The 14445-nt window shown below is 47.0% G+C and overlaps 1 protein-coding gene across 1 annotated transcript in view; it reads left to right on the forward strand.

The window, feature by feature from the left end:
- Positions 1-14445, forward strand: part of tesk1b (testis associated actin remodelling kinase 1b) — a 168754-nt gene that overhangs the window by 37875 nt on the left and 116434 nt on the right. The window contains exon 2 of the mRNA XM_080189521.1: positions 12173-12294. Within this exon, the coding sequence (XP_080045647.1) occupies positions 12173-12294 (122 nt within the window). The remainder of the gene's footprint in view (positions 1-12172; positions 12295-14445) is intronic.

Raw genomic sequence — 14445 nt, forward strand, 5'->3', positions numbered from 1 at the left:
ACTCACACACATACTCACACACACGGTCACACACACACACATACTCACACACGGTCACACTCACACACATACTCACACACACGGTCACACTCACACACATACTCACACACACGGTCACACACACACACATACTCACACACGGTCACACTCACACACATACTCACACACACGGTCACACACACACACATACTCACACACGGTCACACTCACACACATACTCACACACACGGTCACACTCACACACATACTCACACACGGTCACACTCACACACATACTCACACACACGGTCACACACACACACATACTCACACACGGTCACACTCACGCACATACTCACACACACAGTCACACACACACATACACACACGGTCACACACACACACACATACTCACACACACGGTCACACTCACACACATACTCACACACACGGTCACACTCACACACATACTCACACACACACTCTCTCACGCTCACTCTTTCTCTCTCACAATCACTCTCTCTCACATTCACTCCCTCCCTCAGACTCACTCTCTCTCACACTCACTCTCACTCACACTCTCTCACACTCTCTCACACTCTCACTCTCTCTCTCTCTCCACTCTCTCTCTCTCTCCACTCTCCCTCTCTCTCACACCCACTCTCTCTCACACCCACTCTCTCTCACACCCACTCTCTCTCACACCCACTCTCTCTCACACCCACTCTCTCTCTCTCACACCCACTCTCTCTCTCTCACACCCACTCTCTCTCTCTCACACCCACTCTCTCTCTCTCACACCCACTCTCTCTCTCTCACACCCACTCTCTCTCTCTCACACCCACTCTCTCTCTCTCACACCCACTCTCTCTCTCTCACACCCACTCTCTCTCACACCCACTCTCTCTCACACCCACTCTCTCTCACACCCACTCTCTCTCACACCCACTCTCTCTCACACCCACTCTCTCTCACACCCACTCTCTCTCACACCCACTCTCTCTCACACCCACTCTCTCTCACACCCACTCTCTCACAGACTCACTGTCTCTCACACTCACCCTCTCACACTCACACTCTCTCACTCACTCACTCTCACATATTCTCACTTATACACTGACACACAAACTCACTCATTCTCATGCACAAATAGACACACTCACTTGTTCATACACACTCACTCACTGACACCTACATTTACTCACGCACTCACTTATTCACACTCACTCTCACACACTCACTTACTCACAGACACATTCTCACAGCACACAAAGGGAGCAAATAAAGGTACTCCACAATATCAGGCCCTTCGCCCCTCCAAACCTGTGCTAATCATGTTGCCCTAACTGAATTAAAAGAAAAGCTGCCCTTACTCGGTTCCTATCCCTCTGTTCCCTCCCTATTCATGTACACACGCAGATGCCTGTTAAATGTTGCTGATGTGCCTGCTTCCATCACCTCCTCTGGCAGCGCGTTCCAGACACCCACCACTCTCTGTGTGAAAAACCTTCCCCGCACATCTCCCTCAATCCTTCCCCCTCTCACTTTGAACCTGTGCCCCCTTGTAACTGACACTTCCACCCTGGGAAAAAGCCTCTGACTATTCACCCTGTCTCTGCCTCTCACAATTTTGTAGGTCTCTATCAGGTCTCCCCTCAGCCTCTGTCTTCCCAGTGAGAACAATCCGAGTTTATCCAACTCTCCTCATGGCCAACATCCTCGAGACCAGGCAACATCCTGGTGAACCTTCTTTACACTCTCTCCAAAGATTCCACATCCTTCTGCTAGTGTGGTGACCTGAACTGCATGCAAACTCCAAATGCAGCCTAAGCAAGGTTTTATGAGTTTAAGTTTATTTATTAGTGTCACAAGTAGGCTCACATCAACACTGCAATGAAGTTACTGAGAAAATTCGCTAGTGACCTGTTCAGGTACACTGAGGGAAAATTTAGCAAGGCCATTGCACCTAACCAGCACATCTTTCAAACTGTGGGGGAAACTGGCGTGCCCGGAGGAAACCCACATAGACATGGGGAGAATGTGCAGACTCTGCACAGACAGTGACCCAAACCGGGAATTGAACCCAGGTCCCTGGTGCTGTGAGACAGCAATGCTAACCACTGTGCCACCATGCCACCCTAGCTGCAACACTATTTCCCTACTCTTGTACTCATGCCCCAGTTGATGAAGACAAGCATGTCAAAAGTCTTCTTAACCACCTTGGCCACCTGTGTTGCCACTTGTACGGAACTGTCGACCTGCATGCCCAGATCCCTTTGTATGTTAACATTCCGAAGGATTTTGCCACTTACAGTATAATTCATAGCTAAATTTGTTCCTCCAATATGCGTACAAACAGCCTGGATTAAACTCCATCTGCCATTTCTGTGCCCAAGTCTCCAATCTGTCTGTATCCTATTGTGTCCTCTGACAATTCCCGGCACTGTCAGCAACTCCTCCAATCTTTCTGTCATCTACAACTTACTAATCAGACCACCCACATTTTCCTCCAGATCATTTATACATACTACAAACAACAGAGGTCCCAGCACTAATCTGGATGGAATGCATCCAAGGGTTCTGAAAGAAATGGTGGAGGTGATAGTGGATGCCTTGGTGATTATTTTCCAAACGTCGCTGGATTCCGGGGAAGTGCCAGAAGATTGGAAAACGGCTAATGTTACGCCGTTGTTTAAGAAGGGTGCCAGGCAAAAGGCGGGGAATTATAGGCCGGTTAGTTTAACGTCTGTTGTAGGTAAAATGTTAGAATCCATGATCAAGGAGAAAACAGTGAGGCATCTTGAGGGGAATTGTTTGGTAGAGCAGACGCAGCACGGTTTCGTTAAAGGGAAGTCGTGTCTGACAAATTTATTGGAGTTCTATGAGGATGTGTCTAGGGCGGTGGATGGAGGAGAGCCGGTGGATGTGGTCTTTCTTGATTTTCAGAAGGCGTTTGACAAGGTGCCTCACACGAGGTTACTGCAGAAGGTCAGGGGGCATGGAGTTGGGGGTAGGGTGTTAGCGTGGATAGAGGATTGGCTGTCAAATAGGAGGCAGAGAGTGGGGGTTAATGGGTGCTATTCGAATTGGCGGTTGGTGACTAGTGGAGTGCCCCAGGGGTCGGTGCTGGGGCCTCAGCTATTTACCATTTATATAGATGATCTGGAGGAGGGAACCGAGTGTAGGGTGTCAAAATTTGCTGATGACACCAAGATTGGTGGAACAGCAAATTGTGCGGAGGGTGTGGAGAGTCTGCAGAAGGATCTAGATAGGCTGGGCGAATGGGCCAGGAACTGGCAAATGGAATTTAATGTTGGCAAATGTGAGGTTGTCCACTTTGGTAGGAATAATGGTAGGAAGGACTATTACTGCAGCATGCGACGGTGCAGAGGGACCTCGGGGTCCTTGTGCATGAGTTGCAAAAACACAGCCTGCAGGTGCAGCAGGTGGTCAGGAAGGCGAATGGGATGCTGGCCTTCATCGCGAGGGGGATTGAATATAAAAGTAGGGAGGTCTTGCTGCAGCTGTATAGGGCACTGGTGAGGCCGCAGTTGGAGTACTGTGTGCAGTTTTGGTCGCCGCACTTACGCAAAGATATTTTGGCCTTGGAGGGAGTGCAGAGGAGGTTTACTAGGCTGATTCCGGAGTTGAGGGGGTTGAACTATGAGGAGAGGCTGAATAAACTAGGCTTGTACTCGTTAGAGTTTAGAAGAATGAGGGGAGATCTCATTGAGACGTATAAGATGATGAATGGGATGGATAGGATAGAGGTGGAGAGGCACTTCCCGCTCAGAAAGGACAGTAGGACTAGAGGGCACAGCCTCAAGATAAAGGGGGGGCGGTTTAGAACGGAGTTGAGGAGGAACTTCTTCACTCAAAGGGTGGTGAATCTCTGGAATTCTCTGCCCGTTGAAGTGGTGGAGGCTGCCTCACTAAATATATTTAAGACGCGGGTTGATGGGTTTTTGATAAGCGAGGGGATTAAGGGTTATGGGGAGAGGGCGGGAATGTGGAACTGAGCCACGACAGATCAGCCATGATCTTATTGAATGGCGGGGCAGGCTCGAGGGGCTAGATGGCCTACTCCTGCTCCTATTTCTTATGTTCTTATGTTACGTCCTGCGGAACACCACAGGTTACAGAGCTCCATTCTGGAAAACACCCTTCTACCACTATTCTCGGTCTCCTATAACCAAGCCAGTTCTGTATCCATCTATCCAATCTTTTCCGAATCCCATGTGATTTTAGGTTTTGTACTAAACTGCCGTGTGGGACCTTGGCAAACACCTTACTAAAATCCATATAAACCACATCCACATCCCTTCCCTCATCAATTATCTTTGTCACCTCTTCAAAAAACTCAATCAAGTTGGTGAGACGTGACCTTCCCATTCAAAATCACGCTGCCTGTCACTAACTAGTCAATTTTCTTCCAAATGTGCATGTAGGATTACAAAAGGGACCAGAGGGTGGTGAGTGCCTGGAACAAGCTGCCAGAGGTAGTAGTAAAGGCGGGTACAATTTTGCCTTTTAAAAAGCATTTAGACAGTTACATGGGTAAGATGGGTATAGAGGGATAGGGGCCAAATGCAGGCAATTGAGATTAGCTTATTGGTAAAAACTGGCTGGCATGGACAACTTGGGCTTGAAGGGACTGTTTCCATGCTGTAAACCACTATGACTCTATTCTGTCTTCAATCTCTTCTTCGAAGGTGAGAAAAAGCAGGGTAATTGTGATGGGTGGCTTTAACTTCCTCTCTGTTGACCAAGACGCTCTTACAGCCAGGGACTCGGATGGACAGCAGTTTGTTAGATGTGTCCACAGGAGAGTTTTTTGATTCAGTATGTTAACAATCCAACCAGGGAGGAGGCCAGACTAGACTTGGTATTGGGGAAGTAAGCTGGGCCAAGTGATCAATACCTCAGTGGGGCAGCATTTTGGGCTTCGTGACCATAATTCTGTAAGATTTCGCTGCCAGGGTTAATGGTCTATGTTATAGGTTGCACACCCTTTTCAGTTTTCTAAAAAACCTTTTATTGATGTTTTGTTTGCACTTCAGTCCCACGCTCCTGATCTACAGGGCGGAGAAGGGGGAGGACCTCCTCGTGATCCTGGGCTTAGCAAGATGTTCCATCTACAGGTCCAGGCAGCGGGCAATCGAGAGGGGCATCCAACCTGACTGTCTGCCCCTCTATTGTGGCTATGTTAGCGGCTGGGTGTCCCTGGAGAGGGGGCATGTGGTGTCCGAAGACACAGTTAATGCCTTCCATGCGCGCTGGGCAGCGCAGGGACCGGAATATATTATTGACCCCTTTAATCATATTTTAATTTGATGTTTTAAGTTTCCTTTCCGCTTTGTCTTTTGTTTAGGGCGGTTCCCCTCCATTAGGGAGCTGCCCTTTGTGAGTTGCCTCTGAGTTAGTTTGATTTTGTTCATTTGGTTGGACACAAAAAAAATGTCCCCGGTTCAGGGCCAATCAGGGAATCTCTTGCTTTGTACTTAACCAGGCGTGTCAGTTCCTCTGGGACTCCGAGTGCAGACGGTTAACTAAAAGTGCTCTGTATGCTGTTGTCAGACTGGTAAATAAAGGGATTTTGGTGAAGGTACTTCTGCCTCCAAGGACTTATTATAATCTCAAAACAGCTTACAGCTAATGAAGTACTTTTGGATTATACACATTGTTGTAATGTAGAAAATGGAACCGCTAATTTGAGCAAAACAAATTTCTACGAGCAACAATGTGATAATATGTGATGCTGATTGAGGGATAAATATTTGGCAGGACTGAAATAAAGATTAAACAGAGTGTAAGAAATAAACTGGATGCATGGGAAGCTGTTACATTACAGGAAGACCATGAGCATGAAACTGCCTTGCATGGCGCCACATTGGGGCCGATGAGGTTTGTGAGTGCTGAATGTTAGCCACTGCCGCTGGGTGAGTGGTAGAGGTGTAGTATATGGAACAAAGTGAAAGGTGCACAGTCAGTATGAGATGTAATATGGGGATGCATATACTTACTGTGGCCGCCCACGTGAGGTCATTGTCCTTTCCCCTGCACTGCTATCACATCCTAGGGGCCAAACACTGGGCATCGCCCCCTTTAACAACAAGGTTCCAACTCACTTCGGAGACCGGTGTGTGAGGGATTCCACTCCCCTGGGAAATGATTGCAAGTCTCCTGAATTCCACCTGGGACAGCTCCAAGGTGAAGTCAGTAAATTGGTCTTGTGTACCATCCTGCTTTATTTTCAATCTTCCAGAATAATTCTCCACCAGCCTTCAGTTCAGGAGTGCGGTCTCTCTTTAATGGGGCATGCTGGCTGGAGAATGTGTTTTGTGAACATCGCTTCTTGATCTCCCCACTGAGTGTAAAGGCAGCCGAGCAGCACAGGAGCCAATCGTACAGAGGAGATGGGTACACAGAGTTAGCATGCTGCCAGGAATCAAACCCAGGTCCCTGGTGCTGCGAGGCAGTCGCACTAACCACTGTGCCACCGTGCCACCGAGAAAAAAATTCCGTGAGAAAGAACAGGCACAGGTGTGATGGCCCAATGGCTTCCTCTAAGGTATAAGTTTCTAAGATTCCGTTACCACCTTCATGTAAGGTTGTATGGAATCATGACTCCAGAATTCCCTGTTGGGGCAGCATGATGGCACAGTGATTAGCACTGCTGCTTCTTAGTGCCAGGGGCCTGGGTTCAGTTCCCGGCTTGGGTCACTGTCTGTGTGGAGTCTGCACATTTTCCTCATGTCTGCGTGGGTTTCTTCCAGGAGCTCGGGCTTCCTCCCACAGTCTGAAAGACACGCTCCTTCGGTGCATTGGCCGTGCTAAATTCTCCCTCAGTGTAACCCGAACAGGTGCTGGAGTGTGGAGACTAGGGGATTTTCACAGTAACTTCATTGCAGTATTAGTGTTCGCCTATTTGTGACAATAAATAAATAAATGTTGACTGGCCAGTATAATGCAGTGATTTCCACCTAGGAATATCAAACCTCAGCAATCTTCTCTACATAGCGTTGTCAGATAAAAGGCCTGAGCACTGAACAAAGCAGGTGGAGACGGGTTCAATAGGGGCCTGCAAAAATGAAAATAATTGCAGAGTTACGTTGCAAAGGCGGGGATATGGGTCTAGGTGAATTACTCTCGCATTCAGCAAGCATGGACACCTTGGCTCAAATGGCCTCTTTTTGCGCTGTAACATTTTAAAAGATTTTATGTTTGTGTGAAGCTGAGGCCAGACCAGGGCAGAGTGCGTTGAAGCTGAGGTGTGAGAGTGTGAGTGACGGGATGTAACATATACATGTGCGCAAGTGTGTGTCTGTGTCTGCATGCATGTGTGTGCATGTGTTTGTATGTGTGTGAATTTGCACAGGTTTGGGATATGTGGTGCAGGCTGTGGGAGATGTGGTGTGGGCTGTTTTTGAGTTTGGATATAGTGTGGCTACGGGTATGCAGGTGAGATGTGCATGGGTGGAAGTATGTGGTATTTATGCTGTGTCTTTTACCCTGGTGACACAGTTTGTGATTTCCCCTGTGTTGTTATCATCAATACCAGGCTGTGTTTACTGGCTTCTCAAACAGTCTTTGCACCTTGTCCACACTGGTGGTAGTCAGGAGAGATAACATTGTGAGGTTATCCACTTTAACAGAAATAATAGTATGAGGGATTACTATTTAAAGGGCGAAAAGCTGCAGCAGGCGACGGTGCAGAGGGACCTCGGGGTCCTTGTGCATGAGTTGCAAAAACCCAGCCTGCAGGTGCAGCAGGTGATCAAGAAGGCGAATGGGATGCTGGCCTTCATAGCGAGGGGGATTGAATATAAAAGCAGGGAGGTCTTGCTGCAACTGTACAGGGCACTGGTGAGGCCGCAGCTGGAGTACTGTGTGCAGTTTTGGTCGCCGCACTTGTGGAAGGATATTTTGGCCTTGGAGGGAGTGCAGAGGAGGTTTACTAGGCTGATACCGGAGATGAGGGGGTTAGACTATGAAGAGAGACTAAATGGACTGGGTCTGTACTCGTTGGAGTTTAGAAGGATGAGGGGGGATCTTATAGAGACGTATAAGATAATGAAAGGGTTGGATAGGGTAGAGGTAGAGAGATTCTTCCCGCTCAGAAAGGACAGTAGGACTAGGGGGCACAGCCTCACGATAAGGGGGGAGGCAGTTTAGAACGGAGTTGAAGAGGAACTTCTTCACTCAAAGGGTGGTGAATCTCTGGAATTCTCCGCCCGTTCAAGTGGTGGAGGCTGCCTCGCTAAATATATTTAAGACGCAGGTAGATAGGTTTTTGGTAGGCAAGGGGATTAAGGGTTATGGGGAGAAAGCGGGAAAGTGGAACTGAGCCACTTCAGATCAGCCATGATCTTATTGAATGGCGGGGCAGGCTCGAAGGGCTAGATGGTCTACTCCTGCTCCTATTTCTTATGTTCTTATGTTCTTATAAGGGCCCAGTTTTGGGATTTATATATGGTGTAGCCAGTGTCTGGACTTGGGATTATCCAGCAGGAGGGTGTGGGAAACGGGCAGGCTGAAATAAAGACCCCCATTGGCTAACCGCAGGGGGCAAGCAAGCCACCACGCCCTGATATGGTCGGCTTTGATAACAGCCCTGCGATAGTTCAACATTTAGGTCAGCCATAATCTTATTAAATGGCAGAGCAGGTGCAAAGGGCTGAATGGCCCTCCTGTTCCTGTTTCTGATGGTTTTATGGTCTGCCTCCAGTTTGTTGAGGAAACGGATTGTAGGTTGTAGTCCTTTGGTTTTATTGGAGGTGGTGAGAGAACCCTGTATCAGTCTCCAATCTCATCCACTGGAACAGTTGTTTTGGAATTTGTTCATGGGTTTTGGACATAGTGGACAAGGCAGAATTGTACTCAGCCACAATCTGTAACCTCATCCCTAATTGAACTTTGAGAGAGTAGCAGTGAGCTCTTTTCTGGAACTCATGCCATCCTTCTGGTGATGCTACACCCAGACTGATAGTAGAAAGGGAGTTCCAAGCAGAAATGGTGATGTAGTTCAGAGTCAGGATAGTGGGTGATTTGCAAGGGAGCTTGCAGTTGGTGGTGTTGTCATGTGCCTGCTGTCTCTGTTTTGCTAGGTGATAGAGATCATGAGATTGGAAGGTGCTGTGAAGGCTTGTGACTTTAGAAGGCTTATGAGGTTACAGATTGTGGTTGAGTACAATTCTGCTGCTGCTGATGGCCCACACTGCCTCATGGATGTTCAGTCTTGAACTGCTAGGTCTGTTCTGAATCTATCCCATTTTGCACAGTAATGGTTCCACACCACAAAGGGTGTCCTCGCGTGTGGAGATGAGACTTTGTTTCCACAAGGACTGTGTGATGGTCACCTGTACTGATACTGTCATGAACAGATAGGTCTGCAACAGGTAGATTGATGGGAACGAGACCAAGTAGGTTATCCCTTTGATCATCTGGACTCAACACCAGCTCTTTTCTCTCCTTACTGTCAGACCTGCTGAGATTTCCCAGCATTTTTTTCTTTTGGTTTCAGATTCCAGCATCTGCAGTCATTTGCTTTTGTCAAGTAGATTGTCTGTCTTGTTGGTTCCATAACCACCAGTCACAGTCCAATCTAGCAGCTATGTCCTTTAGGACACAGTAAAAAGTCTGACAACACCAGGTTTTAGTCCAACCTATTTATTTGATAATATACTCACAAGCTTTCGAGGGACACCCTCTTCGTCAGGTGAATGGAGAGTTCTGGCCTCAGACAGAGCATATAAAGCACAGACAGTTTAGACATTACTGCTTAGAATGCGAATCTTTACACCTAACCTGCTGTTCAAGACCTGAAGTGGCTGATAATGTGAGTGGAAGGAGCACTGATCACAGTTTAAAGAGATGTGTATTGTCTCCAGACAGTACAGTAAGTGAGGTTTTGCAAACCCAGGCAAGTCACGGGGGTTACAGATAGTGCGACATGAACCCAAGATCCCTGTTGAGACCGTCCTCATGTGTGCGGAACTTGGCTATCAGTCTCTGTTCAGCGACTCTGCGCTGTCGTGTGTCGTGAAGGCCGCCTTGGAGAATGCTTACCCAAAGGTCAGAGGCTGAATGCCCGTGACCACTGAAGTGTTCGCCAACAGGAAGGGAACAGTCTTGCCTGGTGACTGTCGAGCGATGTTCATTCATCCGTTGTCGTAGCGTCTGCATGGTCTCCCCAATGTACCATGCTTCGGGACATCCTTTCTTGCAACGTATCAGGTAGACAATGTTGGCCGAGTTGCAAGAGTATTTACCATGTACCTGGTGGACGGTATTCTCACGTGTGATGATGGTATCCATGTCAATGATCCGGCATGTCTTGCAGAGGTTGCTGTGGCAGGGTTGTGTGGTATTGTGGTCACTGTTCTCCTGAAGGCTGGGTAACTACGCAGCAAACTACCCAGCCTTCAGGAGAACAGTGACCACAATACCACACAACCCTGCCACAGCAACCTCTGCAAGACATGCCGGATCATTGACATGGATACCATCATCACACGTGAGAATACCATCCACCAGGTACACGGTAAATACTCTTGCAACTCGGCCAACATTGCCTACCTGATACGTTGCAAGAAAGGATGTCCCGAAGCATGGTACATTGGGGAGACCATGCAGACGCTACGACAACGGATGAATGAACATCGCTCGACAATCACCAGGCAAGACTGTTCCCTTCCTGTTGGCGAACACTTCAGTGGTCACGGGCATTCAGCCTCTGACCTTCGGGTAAGCATTCTCCAAGGTGGCCTTCACGACACACGACAGCGCAGAGTCGCTGAACAGAGACTGATAGCCAAGTTCCGCACACATGAGTACGGTCTCAACAGGGATCTTGGGTTCATGTCGCACTATCTGTAACCCCCGTGACTTGCCTGGGTTTGCAAAACCTCACTTACTGTACTGTCTGGAGACAATACACATCTCTTTAAACTGTGATCAGTGCTCCTTCCACTCACATTATCAGCCACTTCAGGTCTTGAACAGCAGGTTAGGTGTAAAGATTCGCATTTTAATCAGTAATCTCTAAACTGTCTGTGCTTTATATGCTCTGTCTGAGGCCAGAACTCTCCATTCACCTGACGAAGAGGGTGTCCCTCGAAAGCTTGTGAGTATATTATCAAATAAATAGGTTGGACTAAAACCTGGTGTTGTCAGACTTTTTACTGTGTTTATGCCAGTCCAACGCCGGCATACCCACATCATGACTTTAGGACACAGCCAGCCGGATTTGTGGTGATACAACCAAACCATTCTGGACATTGAAGTCCCCCACCCAGAGTACATTCTGTGCCACTGCCACTCTCACTGCTTCCTCCAAGTGATGTTCAACATGGAGAAATACTGATTTAAGTGATAATCAGCAGGAGGTTTCCTTGCCCCATGTTTCACCTGATGCCACGAGGCTTCACGGAGTCCAAAGTCAAAGTTGAAGCTTTCCAACGCAACTCTCTCCCTGTGCACCACTGTACCACCTACCTCTGGTTGGTTAGTGCTGTTGGTGGAACAGGACATGGCCAAGGATGATGCTGTCTGGTACATTATATGGTATCATTTAGTGAGTGTGACGATATTAATGAGGTTAATGTGTGGGTCAGCTCTCCCAATTCTGGCACAAGTCCCAAGATATAAGAAGGACTTTACAGGGTGGACCAAGTAAATTTCATTTGTCATTTCCAGTCCCTATGTTGATGCCAAGTAGTCCGTCCAGTTTAATTCTTATTCAGCTTTTCATAGCAGTTTGCCTTGCTAGGCCATTTCAGGGACAATTAAGAGTCAGCCACATTGCTATGGATCAGGAATCACATATAGACAAGAAGGACAGCAGGTTTCCTTCTTGAACCAGATGGGTTTTTACATCAATCTAGTTGTTTCATGATCACTGTTGCTGTGACTAGCTTTTTATTTCAGGTTTATTAATGAATTGCATTTAAATTCCTCCAGTTTCAAGGTGGAATGTGATCTTGCGTCTCTGGATCATAGTCTGGGCTTCTGGTTTACTAGTCCAGCAATCTAATCAGTCTGATCCCCATCCCCCTCACTGCACAGCTTTTCACAAAGCATAGGTGTTTCAGATGGTGTCTGATTGTTTGAATGCTATGACCAGGCTCTAACTTGGTGACTGGTTAGCGGTACTGGGTTATGACGTTGCTTAACAGTCTGTGTCTCTCCTCAGGTCCGACACCGGATATCTGGGCAGGTGATGGTCCTCAAGATGAACAAGCTGCCGAGTAACCGTGCCAACATGTTACGTGAAGTGCAACTGATGAACCGGCTCTCACACCCCAACATCCTACGGTAAGCCCTTTGCTGCTCATTTCTCCCTCTTTATCTCTCCACACTCCCCCTCTCTCACACAACATTTTGTAAGATCTACCTCTACGATCATGCCTTTTATTCTGAATCTAATTTGAAATGTTGGCATTGCTGGAAAGATCAGCATTTATTGCCCGTTCTTAGTTGCCCTCGGAGGGCAGTTGAGAGTCAGCCATATTGCTGTGGACCTGGAGTCACATGCAGGCCAGACCGGGTAAGGATGGCAGATTTCCTTCCCGGAAGGACATTAATGAATCAGATGAGTTTTTTGGACAATCGACAATGGTTTATCGTCATCAGTAGATTTTTAATTCCAGATTTTTTTATTGAACTCAAATTCCACCATCTACCATGGATTAATAGTCTAGCAATAATACCACTAGGCCATCACCTCCCCCATATATTGTCAGAACCCATCCAAGGTTTGTGATTTAAATCATATTTCCAGGTAGTTCCCCTACAGGGCAACTGCTCAGGGGAAGTTTGTACTTCTGGATAGTTACCGTGCAATCTTTACCCTGAAACTTCTGGGGCAATGCCCCAGTGCATGTTTGGGGATCCCCCCCTCAGTTACACTGCCTTGGATCTCGCAAGCTACAGCCCATAATTTTACACTGTAAGCTTGGGTAGATTGGCAGTTTCGTTTGAAAGATACAATCCAGGTTCTCCCTTCACTATTTTGAAAGAGATGTTAATATTTTGATCATTAGAGGGTCATTTGGTCTGTTCTCATTATGCGTTTATATGTCCAAACCATGGACAATACTTTCTACCTTTGTGTGCTCTTAGGTCATGGGGCTCTGTGATATGGACATGCTTTATTTTGCCAGTTTATATTCCTCCTCTGTGGACTATATAACAACACAGTGTTAGAGAGGGTTGATCAAATTTTATATCAAAGCTGTGAGCCAGAACCTGATTATGAGTGTAATTAAATACTCTTCACAGAGCTCCAATTTCCTGCTGTGATTTATAAAATTGACAAGGTGTTTCAAATTTCCAGTCCTCTCAGGACCTCCTTCTCTTCAGCTGACAGATTTTTATGAAGGGTAGAACAGAAGTTGAATAAAGAATCTGCTGTGGTTTACTGAGTAACCGTCTCGCCATGCATCGGAAGGTCCTGTCCACTTCAGGCCATAATTCCAACTGATATTTGCAGTGCAGTGGTGAGGGGGTGCTGCATTTGTCAGGTGTGCGGTCTTAACTGGGACCCATCGCTCAAAGATCCTGTGGCCGTATTTTTTAACGGCAGGGAAGTTCTACCCAATGTCCTGGTCAATATTTACACCTCAATCAACAACACAATAGCAGAGTATTTGATCATTGTCAATTTGCTGTTTGTGGGAGCTTGCTGTGCATAGTTTGGCTGATGCTTTTCCAGCATTAATACATGAGGAGAATAGTTTTTACCCAATGAGGTTAAGATCTAGAATGCACTGCCTGAGTGTGCGCTGGAGGCAATTTCAATCTAGACTTTCAGAAGAGAACTGGATAATTATCTGAAGAGAAAATATTTACAGGACAGCAGTGAAAAATGGGAGGTGGACTAGATGAGTGACTCTTGTAGAAAATTGGCAAGGATACAATGGCTGAATGGCCTCCTGTGCTGTAACTGCTCGATGAGTTTGTTCTATTCAAAGGTACTTAATTGACTGCAAAGCACTAGAGGTGCCCTGAGGTTGTGAAAAGTGTTACGTAAATGCAAGTCTTTCTTTGTTTAACTGTCGAGGCCCACATTTGCTCTTGATAAATCAGGATATCAATCCCTTTGCAGGACATTGTAATCCCTTTCCCCACATTAAAAACTGCACACTGCCCCAGCCTAATCTTTTCCAAGCCTTCAAAATTGAAGAACCCCTCACCTGATCTCAGTCTCCATGTAGATTGAAAACACAAGCTTGGTTTGATTTGTCTTCTCAAATATTCTACATCTTTCCAGTCCTCGCAATGCAGTGCGCCATGGGCCTTGGCTCACAGTTGTCTACACAGTGAGTACACAGCTCTGACACTGAGAGAAAGACAAACGTTTCTTATCCAGAGAGAGAGAACAAAATCGGACGCAGTTTCAATTCCCACCAGTGCTTCAGGGAACATCCCTTCATGATCAGAGGTCTTGTGGCTTAATAGGTCGCA

The sequence above is a fragment of the Carcharhinus amblyrhynchos genome, chromosome 5 (assembly GCF_965287045.1).
Source record: "Carcharhinus amblyrhynchos chromosome 5, sCarAmb.v2.hapA, whole genome shotgun sequence".
NCBI classification, from domain to species: domain Eukaryota; kingdom Metazoa; phylum Chordata; class Chondrichthyes; order Carcharhiniformes; family Carcharhinidae; genus Carcharhinus; species Carcharhinus amblyrhynchos.